The 26,511-nt window shown below is 37.6% G+C and overlaps 1 protein-coding gene across 4 annotated transcripts; it reads right to left on the bottom strand.

Moving 5' to 3' along the window:
• LOC119191519 lies at nucleotides 1-26,511 on the bottom strand. 4 transcript variants are annotated; one of them, XM_037445408.1, is made up of 3 exons: nucleotides 25,831-26,511; nucleotides 6,239-6,305; nucleotides 1-3,910 (listed from the first exon to the last, which is right to left on the bottom strand). In XM_037445408.1, the coding sequence occupies exons 2-3, from the start codon at nucleotides 6,291-6,293 to the stop codon at nucleotides 426-428; spliced, it is 3,540 nt and encodes a 1,179-aa protein (XP_037301305.1). In that variant the 5' UTR covers nucleotides 6,294-6,305; nucleotides 25,831-26,511; the 3' UTR covers nucleotides 1-425. The 4 variants fall into 4 exon arrangements, with proteins under 4 accessions (XP_037301305.1, XP_037301304.1, XP_037301307.1 ...); XM_037445407.1 differs by having other exon boundaries at nucleotides 25,827-26,508; XM_037445410.1 differs by lacking the exon at nucleotides 25,831-26,511 and adding an exon at nucleotides 25,130-25,217.

Genomic DNA, 26,511 nt, shown 5'->3' with positions numbered 1-26,511 from the left:
TTTTCTTACACTATTACAAGGTTCATATATCATGCATACATCGTTAATTTTTGTGATGTTAACCATGTCTTCAATTTTGTTCAAAGATTGCACACTCGTTATCAAAAGTATTAGAAAATGTACTCAATCGTTAAGAAAATAATTTCGAAATTACAACAGCTAGCACAATCTATCACAAGTTGTTCAATAACTCCCAACATGTACATAAAAAACGATTCAATACTAATATTTGCAAGACTTGAAAATTCACAAAGTTTGAACAGATTTGGCCATAACTTTTTGAAAAGAATAGAAAAACAGTTCAATTGTATCGTACATTCACTCACGTTCCACGAAATATTCACGACTTCGAACCATATATTCGGCAAAAGTCTTTGGAGAAGTAACCAGCGACGTACCAACATATGTACCGAGTCTTTCACAACTCACGGCTTAGGTAAAGGTTTGAGAGGACCTAAGCTGAGCAAACCATCAGCGCCGAGCGCCTGCAGACTACTCGTCATCCCATTGTGCATATTATGTACCGATATAACAGGAATACCAAAACATCCTCCCGCTAATTCCCTATTCGCTAAAGGTATGAAACTATAAATGCCTAAATTACTCAATCTCTTAAGGTTGTCCTCCTGCGCCAAGTCTACTACGGGCAATCCTAGCTCCCGGTTTGGTCCTGTCACATTGTGGAACACCCTTTTATGATGCTGCAATTGTAAGGACTTAGGGTAAGATGCTGGACACTCGTCACACTTAAACAAGGGTACTTTGCTCTGAGGATGCGCGTTCGTCATGTGAACTGTCAAAGAATTTTGGTTCATAAACATCTTCTTGCAGATTTTACACGACAGCATACCACCGCCCACCTTCGCTTCGGGTATCGAGAAGTTACTGGACTTTGAAGTATGTTTGATGCTGACACCTGCTCCGAGGTTAGGTATATGGGGCAATGGCCGCTCGGGGGTCGGCGAGCGACTCTTCTGCTTCTGTTTGATGCTGATCCCTCTCGACGCGAGCACGTTAGCCATTGCACTAGCCTCTTTATTTACAGTTTTCTTCGTTATGGAGATTTGACTTCCCAGATTGATTTTATCTTTGGCACCTTGCACGCTGTGGATCATGGGCAGACCTTCCCTTTGCTTCTGCATCGCCATGACCGTGCAGTCTTCGTTATCATGTTTGTCTAGGTAACAACATCGACGGTCGCTTTTGGCATTGTTGGCTCCCATCGGTATATTCGCTGGTCTTTTCATCGGCATGCGCATGCCCGGTTTAGCTCCTCGTACTTGGCCGTGGACTTGGATACCAGGCCTGATAGACGGCCTCTGCCCTCGGATACCAGGCATTCTAGGTCGCGGACCCATAGCACCAGCTGCCATTCTAATTTGATTAGGTGGGGGCATCTGTCCCCCTATCATTTGACCAGGAGCAGAAGGCTGGGAAGACAATTCTGAGCTCACTGGAACAGGTTGACCAGGCATTCCCACTAGCTGACCCGGTGGAAACGTTTGTACGTTTTGTATTCGTACACCGCTGTTATTCGGAGATTTCATTGTGCCTCCAGGACTTGATGAAGGTACATACGGCGCTCCAACCGGTGGGCCCATTTGCCCTTGCATGTTGGGCATACCCGCAGGACTTTGTCCGTACACTGACTGCTGCATACTTTGTAAGGGAGAACTAGTAGAATATTGAGACGGCGGAGCAGAAAACTGCGGTGTTGTGCCTGGATAAGTGGAACTGGGCATCGACGTTGGAAACTGTCCATATCCTTGCGGTCCCATATAGTGCTGCCCCGGATATTGACCTGGCATTTGATTTCCACCAGATGGGCCGTACATGTTATTTTGCCCTTGGTACCCTGGATTCATATTTTGCCCTGAAGGATAAGCGTTATAAGGTGGAGGCGGGCCCATAACGCCTCCCGCACCAGGATAAGCTTGGATATTAATCATCACATTCTGTTGGTGCGTGAAGCCTGGGCCGCTGCCACCTATTGTAGATAATTTTCCAACTTGGTCAGCAAGTTGTTTTACAGGTAACAAACTCGATAGAATATTTGACGTTGGATTATAAGGTAGCAATGTGGATGACGAAGGCGCGACTAAGCTCCTGGAGTGTCCCGTCATTCGCTTGTGGTCCTCTAATAGCGACAAATCAGTAAACCTAGTATTGCATATATCACAAGAATGTTGAGGCCCTAAAGTATCTAAAGATATGTATTCACTAGCTTCTGATATCGAGAGATTCTCCTTCTTCGCAGAGTTAGACAGCAAACTCTCGAAAATATCGTCAGCGCTTTTTTCAAGCATATCTATTGGTGGTTTTGAGTCTGGTGCGTTCCAATTGAAATTGTGTTGTTTTTCTAAGGAAGACGGTGCCGACAATCTCGACGAGAGGACGCTAGATGTACCGTAGCCTGATTGTGATGTTGAAAATGCTGGCGGCACAAACGCAGGTTGAGGGTTTTCCGTTTTTGGTACAACTGGCTTGATGTCAGGGGCTGGTGTGGCTGAAACCACACAACAGTCATCATCCTCGTCATTCGAATCACCGTTAATTTCTATGACTGTTGCACTATTATCTTCCATTTTAGCTACTGAAAACAGTGGGGTTCCTGGGATGGATCCTTCACTAGATGCACTGTTAGGAGCTGGAGTAGATCTGTTATTGGAAAACAGCGGTTGAGGGGATTGCAAAGAGCTTGCATCAGGTTCAGACTTTACAGTAGCTAACATTGGCGTAGATTTACCATCGCCGAATGGCACCAACGGAGGTGGCGAAGTCCTTTCTGACTTTATTTGAGTCGAGAATAGCGGTATACTTGACGATTGTTCACCTACATCGACTTCCTTTTTGACTGTTACATTCTCCATTACATTTTGCGTCTGAATTCTATCGGGTGTAGGTGGTGTGGTAGACGTAAGTTCTTTCGTAGGCGTTGGAATTTCTCTGGGTGGTATCGGAAGATTTGCACCTCGCTTTGGCGTCTGTTTTATGGCCGGCCTTCCAGATGGCTTTAGCGGAGGCATTTCTTTAATAACTGGTTGAGAAGCTGTTTTCAAGGCTATTTTCATAGGCTCAACTTTAGCAATAGTTTTACCTTGCAAACTTTTAAGTGGTGTTCCGATGTTAGGGATTTTGACCGATGAACTTTTATCAGAATCGTTGCTTTCGGAATTTTTCCGGTTGTCAGGTTGTTCATCGGCAGAATCATTGTCAGGAGCAGAACCATCTTGGTCGCTTGACTTATGATCTTCCTCGTTTCCATCTGGCTCCTCTTCGTTTCCACTACCCTCATCCTCGTCATCGGAAGCTTTAAAATCTTTTAATCCGTTCACTACTTTAAATGAATTCGTGTTATTTCCGGACGATTTGAGTTTCAATTTAATCCCTCCAAGGTTCCCTAACTTTTGCATCACATCACTTTTAACGGGTTCTGCATCGGGCTCTTTCTTTATGGGTGATGAGTTCTTTTTAATTGTAAATCCTAGACCGCTTAATTTATTTAACGCCGAATTTGAAGATTTGTCTGGTTCTGGATTAGATTTCTTGATGGAGATGCCCGTTTTTTTAAGTATTTGGGATATGTCGATCTTCTGTGGGGGTACTTTAACCGGTGGCGGACTCTCTTCTTCCTCCGACCAATTCTCATCTTCGGACGGAATATCTTCGTCGTCGGAAGGCAGTCTTTCTAACACGACTGACGGCAAGGAAACGTGCTGAATCAGATGGTTCTCTAGCTCTTCCCAGTTACGAAAGTCCTCGTCGCAAGTGTAGCAGCGATGTTCTATCTTTGGTTTTTTTATAAGAGCACCGGATGATTGGAGCCTTTTCAATATATCCGCGACGTTGTTTGTCGGCGGTTTGATTTCTTCTTGATAGATCGCGTCGGCCGAATCCTGGCCGTCACCATCTGTAATATGCAAAGGAAACAATTAAAACATATTTATTTCAGAAGCTCATAACTGTATTTACTAACTTATAAAGTAATTTTGTACGTTAATTGTATTTGTTTTCCAAAAAAATTTGCAATAGCATTGGCTAATATATTTCCAGATTTTTTGGAAATACAACGTATCTTTTCTTATAATGTATTGAACAATGTTATCCCAAAAATCTTTAAAGATATATAGAACATTTGGTCACTTTTTTAAGGTTTAAATTAAAGATTAAATGAAGGTTACTGCTATAAGTTCACAATTTAAAACGCTATTATGTTTTTTTAAATATTGATATTTCCCAAAATGTCTAATTTGTTAACTTCTACATTTAGGTATACACAAGTATATTGTACGTTTAAATCATTTTATAATATATTTACAAAGCCATGCTATATTTAATCATTCAAAATGCACACGTAACTAAGGAAAAGATTCGTACTAAGGAAGTCTGGCATAATTCCAAACAATTTTAAATAGGCGCGAATAACAATCTGCATCATTCTACCTATATAAGTACATATCTAAACACGTATTACAGTGGCATAGGTCAGTTACCATTAACCTTTTAACTTATAACATTGTCTTGATTCATAATAAATATATATTTACCATTTTTATTGAGTTTTTTTTTCTCTCTCCAAGATCTAAACGATTTTTTTCACGTAATTATCCCCGAAAGGATAATGCGGTGGCGCAACCAGGGCTTCCACTTTTCGCCAAGTGTGTTCCATCCCATGTTGTGATAGGAGGCGAGCCTATCGCCATATCGGGCACAAATGCCAGACTCCGAGCTGATACTGAACAGAATAACCCAAATGCCCGATCCGGGATTCGAACCCAGGACCTCAGATGCCGTACCGCGCATGCTGCACAACCACGCCACCGAGGCAGTCTAAGACAGTATAGGATTATGAAGGTTAGTACTACTTACATGCAACATTGCTTGTGATAATATAAATTTCGTAAACAATGCTTTTTAGCACAAAAACATTTTAGCCCATAATAAAAATCTAATATTATATTTAATTAACACGTGCTAAAAATGATTAAGGTAAAACTCTACAAATAAGCACAGGTTCCTATAGAAAACGCTTCAGGGAAGGAAAAAACCTATTGTTATCAAATTACTTATTAAAACTATATAATAATAATTTATTAATGAAGTCGAATACTTCACTAACAAGTTATTTTTAACGATAATAATATTGAAGTGTAAGATTGAGGTAAAATAGGAAGTTATTTGTTTACATTAGGTTTATAATTTACCAATAATTTAAAGTCAAAATTATCTAAAATAAAAACAATACAAAACATGCGATACTGTAAACCAACAGTCTTACTTATAAAAAATAACGCAAAGCTATGCTTAGTTATATTTGTACTAATCCGCTCGTATACTTCTATTCAGTGTTTAGCTTTTTCTTACTCAAAAACTTGACTAAAAAAGCAAAAACGATGAATAAATTACCAAGCAACACATAGCGAACTTTACATCGGAGCAAATTATAATATCGAAATCCAATTTTTGATAAAAATCACAGTACCCGGCCTTTACAATAATATTTAATATCAAAACACAAATTTACTCGATCAGCTGTAAGTCAAAACCCGCCATCTTGCCTCTTAAGTAGATTTAAATTAGGAACCGGTTATGTTTTTGACGGCTATTTAAGCAATTCTTAACGGCCTCTTAACGGTAAAACAAATTTATAAGTGAGACTGTTTATAAGTAAGTTTCCAATAAACGACTCCAATCATAATCTTCGATCCGATCCCGACAATCAACCAATCAAAACAACTCATTAACAAGCTTGTCAAAAACTTCGTTCTGATTGGTCCATTTTCGCGATGGATTGAAAAAAGCGATTGGGATAGTTTATCAAAAAAGCGATTAATCTACAACGAAATTGTATTTACGGTGTGTTTTTTTTTATTTATTTTTTATTTATAGATGAAAATTTAAATCTTCAAATTAATAAAAAAAACTAACAATTATACACGTCAATTTATTTTTTTAACGGGTTAAGTCATTATATTGAATTGCTTGACAAAATGCTTTTTTTTTAATATAAATGTTCTAAGTACAACTAAATATACTTTATGAATTCCTTTTAAATATGCGTTATTATTAGGCTTTCCTAATTGTTCTTGATATATTAAAGGCAAGCGCTCAAACGCCATCTTGCCATTTAGTAAGAGAAAAAGAGATTGTTTTCCCATGTGGCTTGTCTCTTATAAATCTAACTTCGCCATTTATGATTACCGATTGATAAAATATAAATTATTATATAAAAACAAACCTGAATCATCATTTGTTGGTGATGATGCATATTCAGATTCAAGCTTTGTTGCCATGACTTATGATACCTGAAAAACAAGTTAATTTGCCTTTTAATCTGATGATCACTATTTTCAATCGCTTTTCTTTTGTTTTGTTGATTAATCATTTAAAACAAAAATAAGTCATAAAAAAAGAAACAAAAAATGACATAAATGCGTTAAATATAAAAGCTTTATAGGTTCATAAAAAAATCATGCTAATTCGAACAATAAAAACGCACTTTGCACACGCAAACACACCTAAAAATCAATTAATCTATAATCTATAATATGAAATATTATAGATTAATTGATTTTTTCTATTATTTACCTCAAGCAAACAAACAATTATTTTCCTCAAGCAAACGCCAACAAGAATATCAAAGACCATCAACCCTATTTGGTTCAAACCATTAGTTACTATTTTTATATATTATTTGATGAACGAATGTATTAAAAAAAAGAGAAATGAGACGAAAAATAACTCGACAATAATTCATACAAACTATTTCATTACGTACATTTATTTTGAGAAATACTCACATATCCCAGTAAAGTCACAGTATAAACGGAATATCATTATGATGCCCAAAGACGTGCACATTCAATAGCAATAGTAGAAACTATGAATATGGTATACCATTTTATAAGGAAAATAAAAAAAGACTCTAATTCATTGCATTAAATATCACGAAAGGATTTTTAATGGCCCTAACAATTTAGCGACGTATTTTAGCTTGCTGTTATAAAATTTCGCCCGATTTCATAAACGCTATTTATCTAAGGACGGAGCATTGCTGTGATAATAAATCTGTTTGTAAGTGCTGACGGCATGGCAGACTTTGCAGTGCGTAGGCATGGGCCGTTGTGATTGGCTTATATTGAAATACAACTTTAATCTAGTTGGCTGTAAGATAAACAAAGCTGAACTAACAGCAAGCTGTCAGATAAACAAAGCTGAGAAACAGACTTGATATCACAGCAATGCTCCGTCTTTAGATAACTAATGTTCATGAATACGGGCTGAAGATAACATATTGTATAAATACGATAAATATTAGATTTGCCCGCGGCTCCGCCCGCGTGATAAATTTTTACGGGCTAAAGTTTTCTGTTATAAATAACACCCTGTATTTTCCCGTGATAGAAACAACCAGGGTCTCAAACTATCTCCATTTTCATCCCGTTGTAGGTTTTGAGAAACGTGTTGTCAATGTTCTTGCCCAGGGTCACAAACGTGTCCGCCCTAGTGCATTTCTGTGCATTTTGCACATTTGTCGGTTGACCCCGGGATGGACGGCAGTGTGTAGTTGGCCTCACGCTGCCGTAGACGCCGAGGGCGTCCTTGGGCTGCGGTCGCAGACTAGACACTTCAACGTCAAAGGAAGCCCGCAGCCGTCCCTAATGCGCCGAAGAGGGTCACCGCGGAGTTTTAGCTGGTAGGCCGTGCATAGACAGATGCAGCGGGAGACTTTGACTTATAATATATTACTTAGAATTTTTTAAAAGGAACATATCTGTAACACATATTTATTTCGTAACTTTAACCGTTTACTCAGCGCGCGCAACGGAAGCTCTTGAGAAAAAATTATCCCCGTTTTTGAAACATTTTTATTGATGCTCCGCTCCTATTCATCATAGCGTGATGATATACATCTATCCCTATATCCTTCCCCGATAAATGAGATTTCCAATACTAAAACAATTTTTCAATTCGAAGCCATAATTCCTGAGATTAGCGCGTCCAAATAAACGAACAAACAAATTCTTCAGCTTTATATAATAGTATAGACATTATTTATTTTTTTAGTCTTTCGTAAATTTCGAATAGACAGCTTCTAAAATACAATTAGCGCGCTAGTTTACTGAGGTCATAGCCTTAAGTAATAACGATAGACTACAACAGGTCCAAATTAAAAGGAGTAAATATTTTTCAGACCAGCGTCGACCTTTTGGGATCTAATCGTTAAGCCAAAACTAAAGTTGAGATGTAGGATTATCCCGAGCAGAATCCGACCTCCCAAACCGGTCTCCTTGGAAACGCTTTCAAAATATAACACACAACTAACTAACTAAAAAAGAATATTGGAATTTGGAAACTACATATTTTTTTTTATTGGCAAATAATTTTAGAAAGGCTCGCAAAAAAGATATAAAAAAGAACTGAATATTGCCGTTTAAGTGCAGTTTGCACACAAATATTAGGATTGCGGTTTGATCAAAATTAACATTACTATTAACTAAATCATTTTACGTTCGACGAGATATGCCGTCATTCGCTTAATTGTAGACGACCATATACATCGCCTATTCCGTATTAACCATACCATCTCCAACTTTACTATCTTAAGAATAGCACCTTCCCTTCCACAGAAAACGTAGGAGTTATTATTAAACATATTGAGTCGAGTTTCGCCTGGCTAGTATTACTCTATAAAATACGACCAGTTTGCGACCACGGGGCGCGCCCCCGGGCCCGTATCGACCGGCACGGACCGAGTATTCCCAGGGAGGCTTCACGCCGGGTCGTAAGCCCAATAAACTTTTATGTTAGGAAGTTGTACGGTGAACCTATGTTAGAAACTGGATCGATATTGTAACATGAACATCATTGTTCATAGATTACTTCCTAGTGAGGTTTTAAGTTCTCAAGGCAATGTTACTAATAATACGAATGTTATAAATGATTTTTTTAATACGTTGGATGCAGTAACCGCTGAAGGAATTTGGATGAAATATGGAACACGTATAGCTCAAGATACATTGGCCATGCGGATAGCGTTTTAGGTAGATGGGCAGTGGCGCAAGGAGATTTTTTTTTATATTCTTAATGAAGGGGCAGGGTACCGGACTCATTTTTGTTCTTAACAATTATCAAATATTTACATAATATAAATTATAACACCAAAGAAATTATTAAAATCCAGTGAAAAATCAACAAGTTATAAGCATTTGAATTTCGGTGGAAGGGGTAATTAACAAGAAACAGAAAAGAGACAAAATATCCACATGTGACGTCATCGGGAATTACGACGCGTGCGAAAGAAAGAGATGAAGCGATATCCCCACATCGCGCCCACTTCTGCACATTACAGTATTTTAAATATGAATTACTCGCTCATTTCTTAACCAATTTTTATGCTGTTTTCGCAGAAGTGCTTCTTTTTCGTATTTAAAGCCATTACACATAGAATAATGTACAAAATCAAGCATAGGCCGGTCCCCTATTATGCCGCCCCGGTTAATGAAAATCTTAATCACTAAGTTACATTGCTTGACTAAGACAACACTAGTTATCACTTCTTCCGGCTGCCAATTTATATAGCTTCCTAGTATCTTCAGAGAGTGGTAGTGCTAGAAGGCTATTACAATGACCTACATCTAATATATTTATATCGCAATCATTTCTCATAGAGGTATTCCGAGATTTTTTTGGAAAGAGAACCCGACACAACATATAGTTACTAATATGCATGAACGCGATCTGATGATAATTAGATTCTACATAAAGGGAAGCCGGCAGGAATCGGGTTATATGGACTCTTCGCCACTGTTGATTATGCTGGGATCGTACAGAAGACACTATTGATTCCTAGTGACTTTGGAATTTTTGTAACGGGAGTCAATTCGCGCGGGCTAAACCGTGAATAACACATACAACCGTTTTCGTTCGTACATACGTTCGTTGAGATGATCCTGAAATCGAATAAAATGAATCCCTATTTCCTCCCTTGGTCACGCCATCACGCGTGAACGGCTGGACCGATTTCACAATTTTTTTTATTGTGTTTGTTATTGTCAGGAGAAGGAACTTATGAAAGAAAAAATTAAGGAATTTGAGCGGAACGTTAGAAAATTTTAGTTTCAGCGATTGGCAGATAAATTCATAGTAAACAGGACATTTTCTGTCGGGTCAACTAGTTTAGTTATAAAATATTCGAATATTCTAAAATAAATTAAAAAAATATAAACTTATATTTACCAGAGACATGCCAGATAACTTAGGAATTGGATAAATTAGAGCTCAAGATTTGACTTGGTTACAATGCATAAACATATAATTCAGATTTTTTAATAATTCTAATGTTACCGTAGGTAGGTAGCAGCGATAGCCTAATTGGTTGTACAAAGGACTACCAAGACGAATGACCGCAGGTTCAAATCCCAAGGACACACACGTCTTTTCTAAAATTATGTGTGTATTCTTTGTGAATTATCGCTTACTTTAACGGTGAAGGAAAACATTGTAAGGAAACCTGCATACCTGAGAAGTTGTCTAGAGGAATTTTGAGGGTGTGTGAAGTCAACCAATCCGCACTAGGCTAGCGTAGTGGACTAAGGCCTAACCCCTCTCATTAGTAGAGGAGCCCCGTGCCCAGCAGTGGGACAGTACATAATACAGGGCTAATATTATTTATTATTAGCAACGGTAGTTCTATTATCATAATTATATATTTTTTAGTTGAAACACTATTATCACCGATGGCCGCTGCTAATAGGATACTGGCGGCCCCCACCTTATCAACTACTGCGGTCCAGAGGCCGGGAATGGGTAGAGGAAGCCAACGGTAGGAAGGAAAATTCCCAAGCTGGGAGCAGGAAGGGAGGAAAACGAAAGGAAAATGATCACCAACATTTGAGACGGCAATTTGTAAATAGCTACCACTACTTTGGCGTACCTCGATTTGCGGCAAATATTGCCGTGTGCGCGGGCGTCAATATTATTTTCATTTTATAAAGAGTTAAATATTCATTGAAATAAAACTATTTTATGGGTTTTATCACAATTTTTTATATTATTTTCTCCGGACTTTTCGGAAACTTTGACAGCCTTCACGGTCACGTGGAGGACTGAGATGTTGGTCATCCGAAAAGTCAGTTTCAATATCCTACCTACACTTTGTATAATTGTCAAATGTCTAACATTCGCGTAAACATAAGAAATCATTAGGTAAATATTTCATTAGGACGCGCATGGTCGACATCATCCCAAATACCAATTAGGACATTCTCTATTACCGAATAAGCTTGTAACCTAACACGACCGTGGTAACTTCGTGAAATTAGTGTGAAACGGTATTCTGATGCAAATTTCCATTATTCTAAACGCGACGTGGATCATTATGTTGTTGACATAGAGATTAAAGCCCCTGGGTTTAAAACATCAACTCTTCCTCATGACAGTTAAAGTCAAAAATGTGGACGTATGCGCACGGAACACTTATTTCTTTTAAATCGTAAGGTTATGATGGCATATGTCTATTCTTTATTTAATCATTGATACTTGAGCATTCAGAGTGGAGACTAATAAAATAAAAATCTAGAAATAAAGGTCATTAAAAAAAAACTTATTTAAGTGATCTTTATTATACAACACTTGTGAGTGGCTCAGTTTCTTTTTTTGTTACAAGTTCGCGAATGAGATTTATAAACATTACGTACCTCGTGTTGAATTTTAAAACTACTAAGCAAAGTAGCCAGTGTAACTACTGGACATAATAAGACTTAACATATGTCACAGGACGGCGAGCGCAGTTGAATACCAAACAATACTTTGTAATTCAAGGTGATGTTTCTATTGTTTATGCTCGTATCGCTTACCATCAGGCGAACGGCAAGCTCGTCTCGTCATTCAAAGCAACAAAAACAGAAAAATAAAGCCGTTATTTTGCTAATAATAAAAACATAGGCGAACATGTTATTTAAAACGAGAACGCCAGAGCAACGCATCCCGATAGAATATCCGATGGCGAGATGATAATCTCTCGCCAGCCGACACAATTACAGGCCCCTTCGAAACCGGATATACACAGGGTGATCCACGAACACGACGCGCTCACGTGTTAACTTGAGTACCTCTTGTATAAGCTGGGCTAGAAATGCTATGTATAAAATCCTCATCTACGTTAATGTATAAGTCTTGTACAGGGTTCACAGGCTGAAGGAAGACTTCTCTAACGACCAATTAAATGCCTCTATGCGTTATATTACATTCTAGTGAAGAAAGGTGAAATTTTCCGAAAGAAAGAAGTTTATTGTTGGAACAAAACTAAAAAATTAAAAACAAAATCTTACATAACAAAAAACATTTTTTGCACTAACAAATTAATAAATCCGAAACAACATATACGTATTAATATGCCCTTCGCCACTGATATTCCCATGAAACACAAAATTTAAGTTCCCAAATACCCAACAAAAGATTGCATTCAACATAACTGACTTATACCTAGAATAACTAGAGGAAAACATTTACTTGAACATTGCGAAACGGGCTTTTAATATAACAAAGTTATTGCCAATAGCTACAGTTGCAACAATAAAAAAGATACCACCAGAAAAATGGAGGCCGAAACACTTTAAGCCAGCGCGCATGGGTAGCTAAGACCGACCCTGCTCAGAAAATTTAATCACAAAGGACTATATGACTGCGCGCTCATCATAACTGGGACTTCATTCTCATAATAGGGAATTTGACTTATTTTTTTTCATAACTTTTATAAAATATGTACGTCGTTTAAATTCTAAAACAGTAGAAATCACTGAAATCTGATGAAAAATCCACAAGTCGTAACCCATTGGGCAGGTATTAGGAATAGGATTAGGGGGTAGACATTAGCTAGCAGGGGTGAGTGTCAAAAAACAGAATAGAGGTGAAATACTTGCATGTGACGTCAGCGGCATTACGATGCGTGTTAAAGAAAGAGAAGGAGCGATATCCCCACTTCACGCTTACAGCGATTTGAAATTTCAATTACTGCCTCATTTCTTATCGAATTTTAATGCTGTTTTCACATAAGGATTTCCTTTTTGTACTAATTGCTGTTATATATACAAATGTAAAAAATCAAACATAGTCAAATACTCTATTCCTAGTAATTTCAATCTCAAAGACTTTCAAATCCTTCAAACAGAAACACAGAAACGTAGGCACTGCTCGCATTGGCGTAGCTACGGATTATCCATAGGGGATTTGATGGTAGGAGCAAAAAAGGTCGCTGAATTCAACGCAAGTTTTATTCTATCGTGGGCATTTCTGGGTTGGTTATCGACCACCATTCGCTCCGCAAAGAAACCGCCCGCAATCCTCCAGTGTGTTAAGTCCCTTAGGCGCTGACCTCTTGGACTACCTCGTCCTTGAGTGTCTTGGTGATTTATTGTGAGTGTGAAAGCGTCGATGAAACGCGTCGTAGGATTGTGAAGATTTTTTTGAAAACTGTGGCAAAAATCCTATAATGGTCTCTGTTCACGAGAAGAAGAGACAACACGACGGGCTCGTATTTTCTTTGCTCAGAATTGATCACAGTTCGAGCCGTAACGCATAATTTCTGCACAAATGTATGTAGGTAAATGGTTTTATTCCTTACATTTTGTAAGGATAAGATTCTGTACGTAGAATTGGTCAGAACCCAAATTATATTTCTTTTAAGTATAGGTCAGTCAGTTTGTACCGCAACGAAGAACGCAGAACACTGCGTGCAACCATCCTACATGCATGTGGGAATATTTCTTACGGCCCTAGGTACGGTTCAGCGTGTATACCTCTTGGTTGCAAACTCACATTAAGACCTAAAAGGGCCCGCGTACATTTCCCACCCGCCTATCTTAGGAAGTTGCCATCCTTCCCCCATCTCCTACCCCATTCTCCACTGGGCCTTTGCATTTACTGAGCCAGGAGGATTTCAGTATCCCATTCACAGGTTTCCTCCAGTGTTGACTGCAGGGACGCTTACACAAAAAAAAACAATGTCGCACCCTAGGCCGCTGCCGCCTCCAGGTCTGTACTGCCTATTGAAAATCCGGCACTGGGATTAATCATAAGCCAGATGCATTTCCACAGCGCGCGTGTATTTATCTATCCCTTCGTTCTGTCTACGCTATACATTTAAACGAATTTGAACACTGCTTATCACGTACTTTGGGAGTGTAGTCTCTGGCATGGACGGCGCAACATCATGTTAAATAGTATGCAAAGAAAATCTGGGGTAGTATGCTACACGGACCTTGTAGAGACTAGACGGAATTTCCGTGCTTTCCGGCGTTTTTGCTATGCCTATTATTGTAAACAAATGTAACAGCTCATGTGATAGGACTCTTTCTTTTAATTTTTATCGGTGGTGCTTTACAACTGGCTTATCTAGTTGTGAACGTTCCTATCCTTTAGGTTAAACGCCTCCTTAGTTCATTATTTTGTCTCCCGCTTTGCTATTCAGAGACAATTAATTCCAACTCCTTCCTATCTTTCTATTTGATTAATTTCGTTGCGGGATAATGACAAATTAGTTTTCCCTGAGACTCGCCGAGCTTCACTGCTTGGTGTCATAAAATGCGTGCCACTGCTGATCCTGGCTTACAGGAGTTGTAGTGGTGGGTGTGAGGGCGGGAAAGTCTCTACGCTTTACGCATTACGCGCTAATGAAATATTAAATTCTAAAATCATAAGCATTTAAACTTAGTTGAAAATTAATATTGTTTTTTCGTTACTATTTAATGCTCTCGGATACTCTCGGAGTTTCTCTTGCACACGATTTTTAACTCAAAAACGGCAGTGGGTGTCTTAAATTCGTAAAAAGCCTGTCACGGGAACGTAGCAGCGGGCAACTCTTTGTATAATCAATGGAATAGCGTGGATGTTTGTCGCCCGGGGCGGACCCAAAAAAGATAAGCGCATAAAAAAATAATTCATCATAACAAAGTCAAAATGAGAACATAAACAAAACACTTCCAATGTTGTATAAGCTTTCATTTTAAGAAAATCTGCTCGCGGCTTCGCCCGCGTTGAAAATTTTTCCGGGATAAAAGTCCCGCTATATATTTTCCCGCGATAGAACTATCTCCACGTCAAATTTCATCGGAACACGTTGGGTAGTTTTGAGTTTATCGCGTTCAGACGGGCAGATGGATGCGGCAGGGGACTTTGTTTTAAAATATATCTATTTTTTTTAACTTTTTAAGAGGAACAAGTCCATTACATGGTTTTGCGTTACTTTAAACATATATGCGGCGCACGCAACGGAAGCACTAAAAAGGAATGAATTTTCCTCGTTTTTGCAATATTTTTCATTGATGCTTCGATCCCATAGCCTTCCTCGATAAAAGAGTTATCCAACAGTAGAAGAGTTTTTCAAATCAAACCAATAGTTTTTGAGATTAGCGCGTTCAAACAAACAAACTGATCTTTATATAGAGGTATAGATAGATAGATTTTGCTACCATCCGAACACTACCGCTCGTGCGGACCACCTGCCTTGCTGCACCAACTACTATGGGACTTAGTATAATGGAAACATTTACATCTTTTTTTTTAAACATGGCTTTCGTTTGTTGTCCTGACGAGGGTCGGCTTATACAAACACACCGGACTTTCGGGTGAGCGCTTTGGGCGCCCGCAATCCTTTGAATTGAATAACCATAAGGGCGACCCACTAACGAGTCACGAACCTCCGCTCAGGGCGGTCACTGGGAGAGGATGGAGAGATCAACGATTATAGGAAGTAACGAACTGTCTATCCGTTATCATTATTCGTGGGCACACAGGCCGGATCTACTAGAAGGGGCAGCAAAGACGGAACTGTGGTCTTGTGGAGTGTATGAGTTTTAAAAACTCGCTCTTGCGGCGAATAGGCGTTGTGATATCGTCCTCTGATTCGGTTAGAACTGTACGCGATCGAATGGAGTATGTATCGACTAGTGAGTGATATACTGACATACATTGTTTCATAATAAACAACAGTCATCGGTCTAATAACATATATATCCGGCAACCTTCAACTTTACGAAACCAATATTATATAAAAAATGCGATAAACTTTAATTGTTTGAACATATTTTATATATTGACTATTGAGCGCCCAAACAACAATGCACTTGATTACTTTCTTTTCATTAGTGTATGCTTTTCGCTGTCTAAAAATATACATTTTGATCATTAAGAATGGTCCTGTGTAGTATATGATGATTTATCCTTCCTAACCGAATTTCGGCCACGGCAGCCAATCTCAACGAAGATCACCGAAGTACGCAGGAGATATAATAGTGCACAAGAGTGTGAGCAATACACAGATGCAATCTCTGTTCCTTCACTTTCGTAGTCCGGTGAAACGGCAATCCGACATGACCAGAGATCAGGAGCAGGACCAACGGCTTTACGTGCTTTCCGAGGCACGGGACTATCACATCACCAACTTCCTGACTCCAAACTACGACTGAGTAATTTTTAAGATGGAGAAACCCAGTCACAATTATTTCGGCCCGGCCCGGGATTCGAACTCAGGACCTCAACGCGATAATCGTACTCGAACCGTGTACAATAACAACTACGCCACCGCGGCAGTCAATAAAGTATATAATATAGTATAAATAACGCGCATGACCACACTCAACAAAAGATATCAAACTAATCTCCATACCTACCGATCTAAGTACATAAAAGGAAATTGTATCAACTTTTACGAAAGTTATTCTATGAGGACGCTTTTCATATTACAAAGTATTGCGAAAACATTGGAATTGTTTATAACTAGGTGTTTTTCGCGGCTTCGGCCGTACTAGAAGACTTTTCCGCTACAAGTCTCACAAAGATATACAAAGTTGAAGAGTTTATCTGGTTGAACGCGCATATCTCAGCAAGTACTAAACCGATTTGGATTTTTTTTTTCACTAATAGGAAACATTTCTCCTGGATGCTATATGCTACTTTTCTCAGAAACTTATCTCAGAAAATCTTTTAACACGTGCGCAGCCGCAGGTAAAGGCTATTAATTATAAAGTGTAAATGTGTACTAAATACAAATCTAATTACAAATAATTAAACCGCCTTCCAGAACCACTAAAAACCAAAAAAATATTTAACATAACAGGTATATACTGGTTACTAATTTTGGAGTCAGTGACTAATTAAATTCAAACGTTATCTTGCATACATTTACTAATTTATTAAACTACCTTGGCCTAGCAATTTTAATTCATGAACGAAGACGTAACAAAAAAAAATACACGTCGAATTGCTAACCTCCTTTTTTGTAGTCGGTTAAATTTAGTTTTAATGCTATTGTGATGTATTGATAATAAAGATGAGCACAGCCCAACGGTAACGCAACACTGCCGGTCCGTTAGCGGCGCTGGGCGGACGTCTCCGGTATGCTGTGCTGTACTTACTGTTTACTTTGTTGTTTTATTCCAGTACCCAAGAACACATAAAGTGAAGGAAACCACAGCTGTATTGCTTAATTTGTGCAACTTTGTACAGATAATGGTGTCATTATGTAGAGAACATCGAAGAGTTTATAGCAAATACTGGATACAACTGGGGTGTACATTGTACAAAGGCATTCACTCAAGAAGTTGCGTAGTACAATGTATGTGTCGTGGCCAGATCCTAAACCCTGAGTTCCTAACCTGGGGGTAATTACCCGCGCGGGGGTAAATTAGCTATTTCATAAGGGTAACAAAAGAACCTAATTATAGGATCGTAAAAAAAGCAACAGAGCTGACGTTAAAATTGTAAGGCTGTTGTACAATTTATGATTAATAAATATGTTTGTATTTGCTTGTATTGTTTGGTTTTAATGACATTATGAAAGCGGGGTTAATGTAGTTTTTCACACAGATCACAGGGGCAATAATATCAAAAAGGTTAGGAACCACTGTCTTTAAATTTATCACTTCATGATGAGACCAACTATTTCATGAAAAGGTTGAATTTCATACAAATTCACTTAACTATTATCGCGTTTACTTCTCATATCTAAACATTTTCATAAACATTGTCATTTATATTAGCAAAAAAAGACAATAAGAATATTCCTAAATAGGTAATAAGCAAGACCAATAAGTGGTGAACAGAATATCTTAAACAGATTTTTTTTATAGGATTGACTTCCTCCCTTATTTAGAAACGCTATTTATCTAAGGATGGAGCATTGCTGTAATAATAAGTCTGTCTCTCAGTACTGACGACATGGCAGCCTTCGCAGTGCATAGACATAGGTCCGTTGTGATTGGCTAATATTGAGAAACAACTTGAATCTAGTTGGCTGTCAGACAAACAAAGCAGAGAAACAGACTTGTTATCACAGCAATGCTCTGTCCTTAGATAAATAACGTTTATGATTACGGGCGTTCGAATTTAAGAGCCGTATAATTAAACTAATCTCACACTTGAGTAGGGACTTAAGTAAACATTTACAGTCTTACTTATAAACTTGTTTTAGCGTTAAGAGGCGGTTAAGAATTGCTTAAATAGCTGTCAAAAACATCACCGGTTTCCTTATTTACACCTAATTAAGAGGCAAGATGGCGGGTTTTGACTTACAGCTGATCGAGTAAGTTTTAACTAAGCATAGCTTTCCGAAATGTTTATAAGTAAAACTGTTTAACTGGACGATAAACGTACTAGCTTTAAATACTCGGTTTTGAGAACGCGCACTCGGTCGCCTCGACGTTGGCGACACCGGACAGACTTGCCCGTACTGTTTGTTTGCATTATGTTATAAAAAAACAAGGAACGAAGTTATAATGTAAGAATCTTGATAAACGAATGGTTTATCAAAAGAGAGCATTTATCAGTTATTACATATAAATTTAATAAAAATGTTACGTCAAGAGTAGGAAGATTCAAACGAGCTAAGAATTTTTTTTTAAATCGGTTGAACCCCGAACAACTTCCTCAGCTAAGGTTAAGTACGCGTACTTAAGATGATACACAGGTGTCGGTCATCGAACCATAAATACGCGTAATCGGACGTATGCCTCCCGCTTAAGATATTCAAGTATTTCATAAACAAAACTTAATGTCATTATCGTGCCTCTTGTCAGCTCAGTCGGCGCTGTTTAATAAATAATACCCAGCCGTCAAACTCTCATACGCTGTGCCTTAATATATCATTTGAAATGTTAATATCTGTTAATTAAATACGATCTTAAGATACTTGACACCGTCTCAGCTGAAACCGCACTTGAGAGTGGAAATGAGCTGCATCTATTAATCATTATCAGCCTACAGCTGTTCACTGGTGAACATAGGCCTCCCCTAAAGCGCGCCACGCTGTTTGGTCTTCCGCTCTCCTCATCCAGCGTCCACCGGCGATCCTACGAATATCGTCGGACCAGCGGGTCTAGTAATACGGCCCTATATTTATTTATTCGGCACTTCATATACAAATGGACTTAATGCCATAGGCATTCTCTTCCAGCCAACCTTAGGGTCGTGCAGAGATAATCTATGTCTCTCGAGGGTGGCAACAAAGAAGTTAGCTATTGTTTGCATCATTCATAAAGCAACCCATGATATTGCTATTGACGGCATTAAGATACTTAACGAAGGTATCACAAGGTATGAGTGGCAAAGGGTCCATAGAACCCGATCCCTGCTGGCTTCCCTTTATGCAGATTTTCTGCAGAATCTAATTATCAAAACGATTTGCAGACCACATTTATACATATTAGTATTTAGTACCTATATTTTGTGTTACACAATTAGATTCGCGGCAGTCTTGGTGTCTGTGATGTAGCGGATAAACTCCAGGAATATCGCCAAAAATGGTCACGTGTTGAGAAAACCGCAGGAGTACGTCGGTCGTAATGTCTGTGCCTGATCGTACCGGGTCTACGGTTCCGCAGACAGGCCAAGAAGCGTTGGCTTGACGTTCTCCGGGAATATATGAGAGCCAATGGTCTCACTGAGCAGGGTGCAAAAGACCGGGTGAAATGGAAGGAGCGCAGTAGGAAGGCGGACTCTGGCACCTAGGCCGGGACAATCACCTAGGTCCTTTTCAAAATTTTCACCTTTCACTACCATATAGTTATTTGTAAAAAAAATTGGGCAGATTTTGAGCTAAGAAGACAACAGGCAAACAGTCGCAACCGCTCCCTTCGGATCGATAGCGAAAAAGGACCAATCAGGATGCTTATGGGACATACATACCGATGAGTTATTTTAGTTGGCTTATCCATGCCGTTGATCCGAAGGATTGAAAAGGTGGGGATTAAAATCGCTTATTGGAATCAGCCGTATATCCAATTTACAATTCGTGAAGTGCTTTATTAGTAAGACACCATAACCTACCCTATATTTTTATATTTTTGTATCCAAGATGGTATTTTTTTAGTTGTATGCACGGGCACAATAACACAACAAAACATTAGATATGCAATTTTTTTGTTAACGATTCAGCAAAATAAGTAAAATAGTTGTTAGATTTTTTAACCTACTTCATAGATTACTCAATTCGTTGTATATTTTTTATGTTTGTTCAATGATTATTTTCCCGAGTTTCGTATAGCTTCTTTGTGGTCCCATTTTAATTTAATTGGTATGGACCCAACCTTGGACTTGGAATATGCAGAGCGCAACTCCTCACAACCATATATGTTGTGATTATTTTTTGTTGAGTTCAATATAGCTTCAAGATGCTACCATATTAAAAATCTAGTTGTTGGACTTTGAACATCGAGGATGGAAGAGGAAACTCCGTAAAATTAAATAGAATTTTGTTTATTTCTTTGTTGGGTTGAGTATAGGTTTAAGATGCTACCTTATGAATATATTGTTATTTGACCCTAAACTTCGAAGACGCAGCAGAAAACTCTTCAAAATCAAGTAGAATAAGGATTATTATTGTATTAACTTCAATTAGATATGGTATATAACAATATGAAATTGCAGATCGGTGTACGGTTAAATGTGCCCCTGAGTGTATTTAACTAACAAAATAGGAAAAAATAGTAACGTGAATAAAAGACAAAATTTGACTTCATAAACCAGTACAAATCAATGAATAATTTAAATGAACACTTGAAGTCGGTATATTATTTAAATTGCCAGCTAAATTAAGTAAATACACTAAAATTATCAATTTAAATTATGCATCGACTCCAAATATAAATGTAATGTACCTATATTTTTTAGTTTGGTATTAGTTTTTATCCAAAAGTCACGTATTAGATTTTCCTCTACCGCAAAAATCTTTATCGATTGTTTAGGTCGAATGTAATGAATTAAAGCTAATAAAAGTAACAATATCCGGTTTTGTTACAAAAATAGATCATGCTCAAAGAAGGAAAAAATTTTTTTTTTCCTGTAGGCTAATGTTTCTTAACCTAATGGCGTATAATAAGGGCTTTAGACTGTACTATCATGAATTAAATTTCAAGCCCCGTTCAACGTTTCATAAAGAACACGACGCGAAGATCCTTCTCGTTTTATTGTCATTGGTCGAGAGGTCAATGCATGAGTCACATGTTAGCCTTTCGACCAATCGCAATAAAGCGACACCTATTCTCGTGTCATGTTTATTGCCATATTCTAAAGAGGTCAAGCAGTCTTGTGTGACTTTTTCTATCCATTACTCGAAGTTGGTCCTCCATAGAAATAGCGTCAGTCAAGCAACAGTCTTTAAAACTAAAACAAATATTGCACTTTTGTTACAAAAAAAATGTCAATTGTGAGTCGGGTTCGCGCAACGGTAGTTCTGTGCCTGTTTGTAATTATTAATATCTATGCTACTAATAAATGCGAAAGTTTGTGAGGATGGATGTATGTATGTTTGTTCCTCTTTCAGGAAAAAACTATTGAACGGATTTGGATAAAACTTTACTGTAATATTGGTTATACAGCAGAATAACACATAGACTACAATTTATAATGATTTTGTTTAATTTGGTCATGATATAACAACATATCAAGTAAGTCGGAAAAAAATTATCCCGGAAAACTTCTTTACGCTGATGAAGCTGTGAGCAATAGCTAGTTATTAATATCCCCCATAATCTATAAATATATTCAATGTGTGTATTTATATTCCCAATTGACGCCAAAACGCCTAAAGCGATATAGCCCCGCGGATGGTCCTGTGAAGTACGGTTACACTGGGACATCAGCCATCTGGCTATACATAATTGGAGCCTACCGTGCGAAACTGGGGGGGATCGTTACGTCATTATTCCGTGATACAGTCCGCCCGCTACCTATTACGGTTCAAAAGATCACACATCACGCATTTATCCCCCGAAGGGGGTATGCAAACACAACCAGGGCACGAACTTTTCGCCAAGCGTGTTCCGTCCCATGATGTGATTAGAGGCGAGCCTATCGCCATATCGGGCACAAATTCCAAACTCTAGGCTGATACTCAGCAGAAAAACCCAGATATCACTTTGCCCGACCCTGGATTCGAATCCAAGACCTCAGATGCCATACAACTACGCCACCGAGGCAGTCGCAAAAGATAGAGCCCTCTATATATCTGACAGCGCGGCGGGCCCAAGGGTTTGTAAGAGGCTTACGTTGGTACCCTTTCGATGCGGAACACTTGTCTTGCGCCGACCCCAGATAGACGTCTAGTTTTAAGTTATAACGAAACTAGTTTTCGCTCGCGGCTACGCTTGCGTAAATAAGTATTTCCTGGATAAAAGTCCCGCTTCATATATATTCCCCGGATAAAAATTAGCGTTTAGCACTGAGAAGTAATGTAGCTTCCTATGAGTAAATTCCTGAGATTAGCGCGTTCAAACAAACAAACTCTACTTCTCTTGTTTGTACATTAGTATAGTAGATTAATATAGTATAATAATCAATAAAACTTAATTTTGAGAAAATGTTATTTTCGCTATGCTTTTCTTTAAGTACACGTGTAAATATCCATTCTAAAAAAATTCGTATTAAACAACATGTGACGTAATGTGAGTTGTGACAGATGTGATCATATTTTTTTTAAATAGATATCATTAGACAATGTTCAAAAAAAGTAACAGGTTAATATTCCAATCACTACTTTTTTATGCAATTAGCAATAGAAATGAGTATCATCGTGCTAACTATTCCACCGGACTCATGAAAAGAGTCATGCCACTTAGGCACTCATAAGCCAAAGTTATTAAAATAAAAACCTTTATTCGTCACATAGGCAAACATAGTTACGCTTATAAGTCAAGGTACATGAGAATATTAAATTACTACTTAAAAGAAGGCGCTTACATAACTAAAGACATTTTATCATTGCATTTTATATTGTACATAAAATAAATGAAGGACTATAAAGTAAACAAAGGAGCGCCAGCTCGGGCTGGCAGGAAAGAAATAAAAAAGATGTATATAACCTTAATAAAAGATAAAGGGAGAAACGCGTCGCGATCCTCACCGGTGAGGACGATAAAGACCTAACCTAACTAACCCACCAGCCTTTCACTAGCTACCTAAGCGATGACTACCCGTATAAAAAAGGCAGAACGAAACTCGGGGCTTTTTTTTGTCATCAATTATTTATTTAAAATATTAATGTTATTTAATATCTAAAACTTAATCATCATCATCATCATCAGCCCTGTATTATACAACTGTCCTACTGCTGGGCACGGGCCTTTTCTACTACTGAGATAGATTTTGCCTTAGTCCATCATACTTATTAATCAGACAATATTGATTTGACAAATTAAAAAATCAGCTCAAAATCTTTTATTAATTGATATCACACATATTATATCAGGATGATGAACTATATGGTGATGCCTTCTTAAAATGAGGAGTTAATCTGACATTGCGTTACTAAATAAAACCACATATATCTCTTCTTGAAAATAACACTACAATAAGTTACTCAAACCGTAGATAAAAATAAAAAAAAGTAAGTTTTGAACATAATAAATAAGACTTTTAAGAGTATGTGACGTCTCCCAATCCACACTAAGCTAGCATGGTGGACTAAGACCTAATCCCTCTCAGTATTAGAGACCGGAGAATGGGTCATAATATTTCAATTCATAAAACTTTATTTACAATAACAAATTAGACATATCATAAAATGTTATCAAATGTGACGTCAGAGACACAGTTCATTCACCAAAACTAATCACTGTATTGAATGAATTTCTGTTAATGCATTTATTTTGATAAATCACATCTTCAGGTCAATGGGCATACTTCTAATAAAATAAATAGCATACTGTTGAGGAACCAAAGGGTGCAACATCAATTGGTCAACATATTGCGTCAATAGATAATTGTTACCAATCTTCATAATTGAAAATATTTCTAATATTTTTATATATGGTATCAAAAGATAAAAATAGTGTAAAGTTAATGTCAATCAATACATTACTCCATCCTTATTTTTTTATATCCAAATTCAACATGTCCTAACTGCCAGTTGACTATAGTACAACCAACATGAATAGCTGCATTGTCCTGAATGTTGAATCACAAAACACCTTGTATATAGCACTGAACCTAGCTTAGCAGCCTACTAGATCAACCAAACTCAACTTGTTTTTTATACTGACCATAAAGACATCTTAGTTAGGCTGCCTTGAGCCACCACATAAATTCATTATGCCGGAGTGAATAAACATTTTTAAAAATATAATATATTTATTTTAATAAAAGGGGTTGATAGTTAACTGACCAATTTATACCTATAAGGTTGCCTTACATCCCAAGCGATATTGGGAAAAGTTTCTTTCATTTTAGTGAGATTTTTGGAGTCACAGGCTATTGAATGAGCTGAGAATATAATTGCACTATGTGATAAGTTGCCCAGTAATGTACTGGATACAATAGTTTTCAAACTAGAATTGAACATTCATCCCAGATTGCTGCTCGGTAGCTGATAATAAACAAAGCATTGGCACTTTACATACATACTACCAAGACAGACATTTTATTAAATACTATTTCCATTTAATGTATACCTGATTTAAGGCCTAAGTATAAATATTAAAAAAAGGAGAAGTGCGAGTTGGACTCGCGTACTGAGAATTACATACAATTTGTTTTGTTATTGAATAACATATTATTTATGGTTTAAATTTTTCCTTATATATGCTTTGAGGCACTTCTTGCCAAATTTCATGATGCTAGGTGAACGGGACATACCTACCCTATAGATCTGATTCCCTTCTGTAATCGCAAAACGTGTGACATAAATGGTCACATCTCATGAATGTGTTGACTTTCAAATTTGATTTTATCACACCTGAAAGAGACCATAAACTCTAGTATTTGAGATAAATTTTAACTTTGTACTCTACCCCCCCCCCCTGAAGAAGTGGTCTTAGCAGACAGACAGATACTTAGATGGACAACAAAATTATTTTATAAGAGTTCATTTTTAAGCACGAAAGCGTAAAAACGTGCCGGTATCTACCAAAATGTCAATATTATTTACTTTAAAGTAATAAGTGCAAAATATTTACACTTATTATATTATTTTTACTGTATGTCCCCTATTATGACGAAATTTATATCATAACTATTAAGTAGTTCTTCGACTAGAATATGAATTCGTTTGATCTCATCACGAAAACTATCATTTTTAATTCAAAGTTCTAATTGAGATTTCAAAACAATCAATCCCTCACTAAAAGTTCGGCATTTATGTCATTCTTTGTACAAGAAGTTTATTTTTCACATTTATAAGTTAAAACTACTTAGAATAATACATTCCAGAGGATAGCCATTAAAATATAGCTCACAAACACTGAATAATATCCAGGCCATTGTAATTAAACAAAACAAAAACATAAAATCATGCAATAAATTTTATAGGTTACAAATACAATGTAATGTTTACTCACTAACATCATCCAATTATCGCATCAATACAGGAGATCCAGGTCCTTTGAATTTTCTTTACAAATATTACGAATGAATGTAGCAAATTCTCTTCGTAGCATATCAAAATGTTTCACCGACACTTTGCTACTTAACCGCATCCAAAACATACGAAGTATTTTGAGTCAAAACCAGTCACCTATACACATAATTGTTTATTCAACCGGTTATTACACAATAACTATGTCGAACACGATGGTTTATACTGGAAAATGGAAAAATAACTTTGTTTTCCGCGAACTTGTTCTAGTGCTCAGAAATACAAAATGGCGGGCCAAATAAACTACTACACTGTCAGATTCAGCGGCGGCAGTCGGCACATACGACATAAGCACACAATACACACAACTAACTTTCAAAAGTCCGCAATGTCCGTACATGAATGATTGGTATAATGCGCACGAATTACAACTGTAATTAATTTATGTAAATTACCGCTGTAATCACGAAACCAGATTCGAAAAATATGATTACAAACTGGCCGATGTCTCTTGTGTTCGATCGAAACAACGCAACGCAAGTCGGCGAGGCCGACGGTCCTAGAATTCCGTTCCTTTCACTCACAGGCAGGTAGACGCGTTGATGCCAGTGCCAGTTGGCGAAGTGCCAGTATTGGTTGGTTGGCAAATATCAAGCGGTTGACGATGT

The sequence above is a fragment of the Manduca sexta genome, unplaced genomic scaffold (genome assembly GCF_014839805.1).
Source record: "Manduca sexta isolate Smith_Timp_Sample1 unplaced genomic scaffold, JHU_Msex_v1.0 HiC_scaffold_1606, whole genome shotgun sequence".
NCBI classification, from domain to species: Eukaryota; Metazoa; Arthropoda; class Insecta; order Lepidoptera; family Sphingidae; genus Manduca; species Manduca sexta.
Note: the sequence above shows the minus strand (reverse complement) of the source record. Positions and strands in the feature narration are given on the sequence as shown.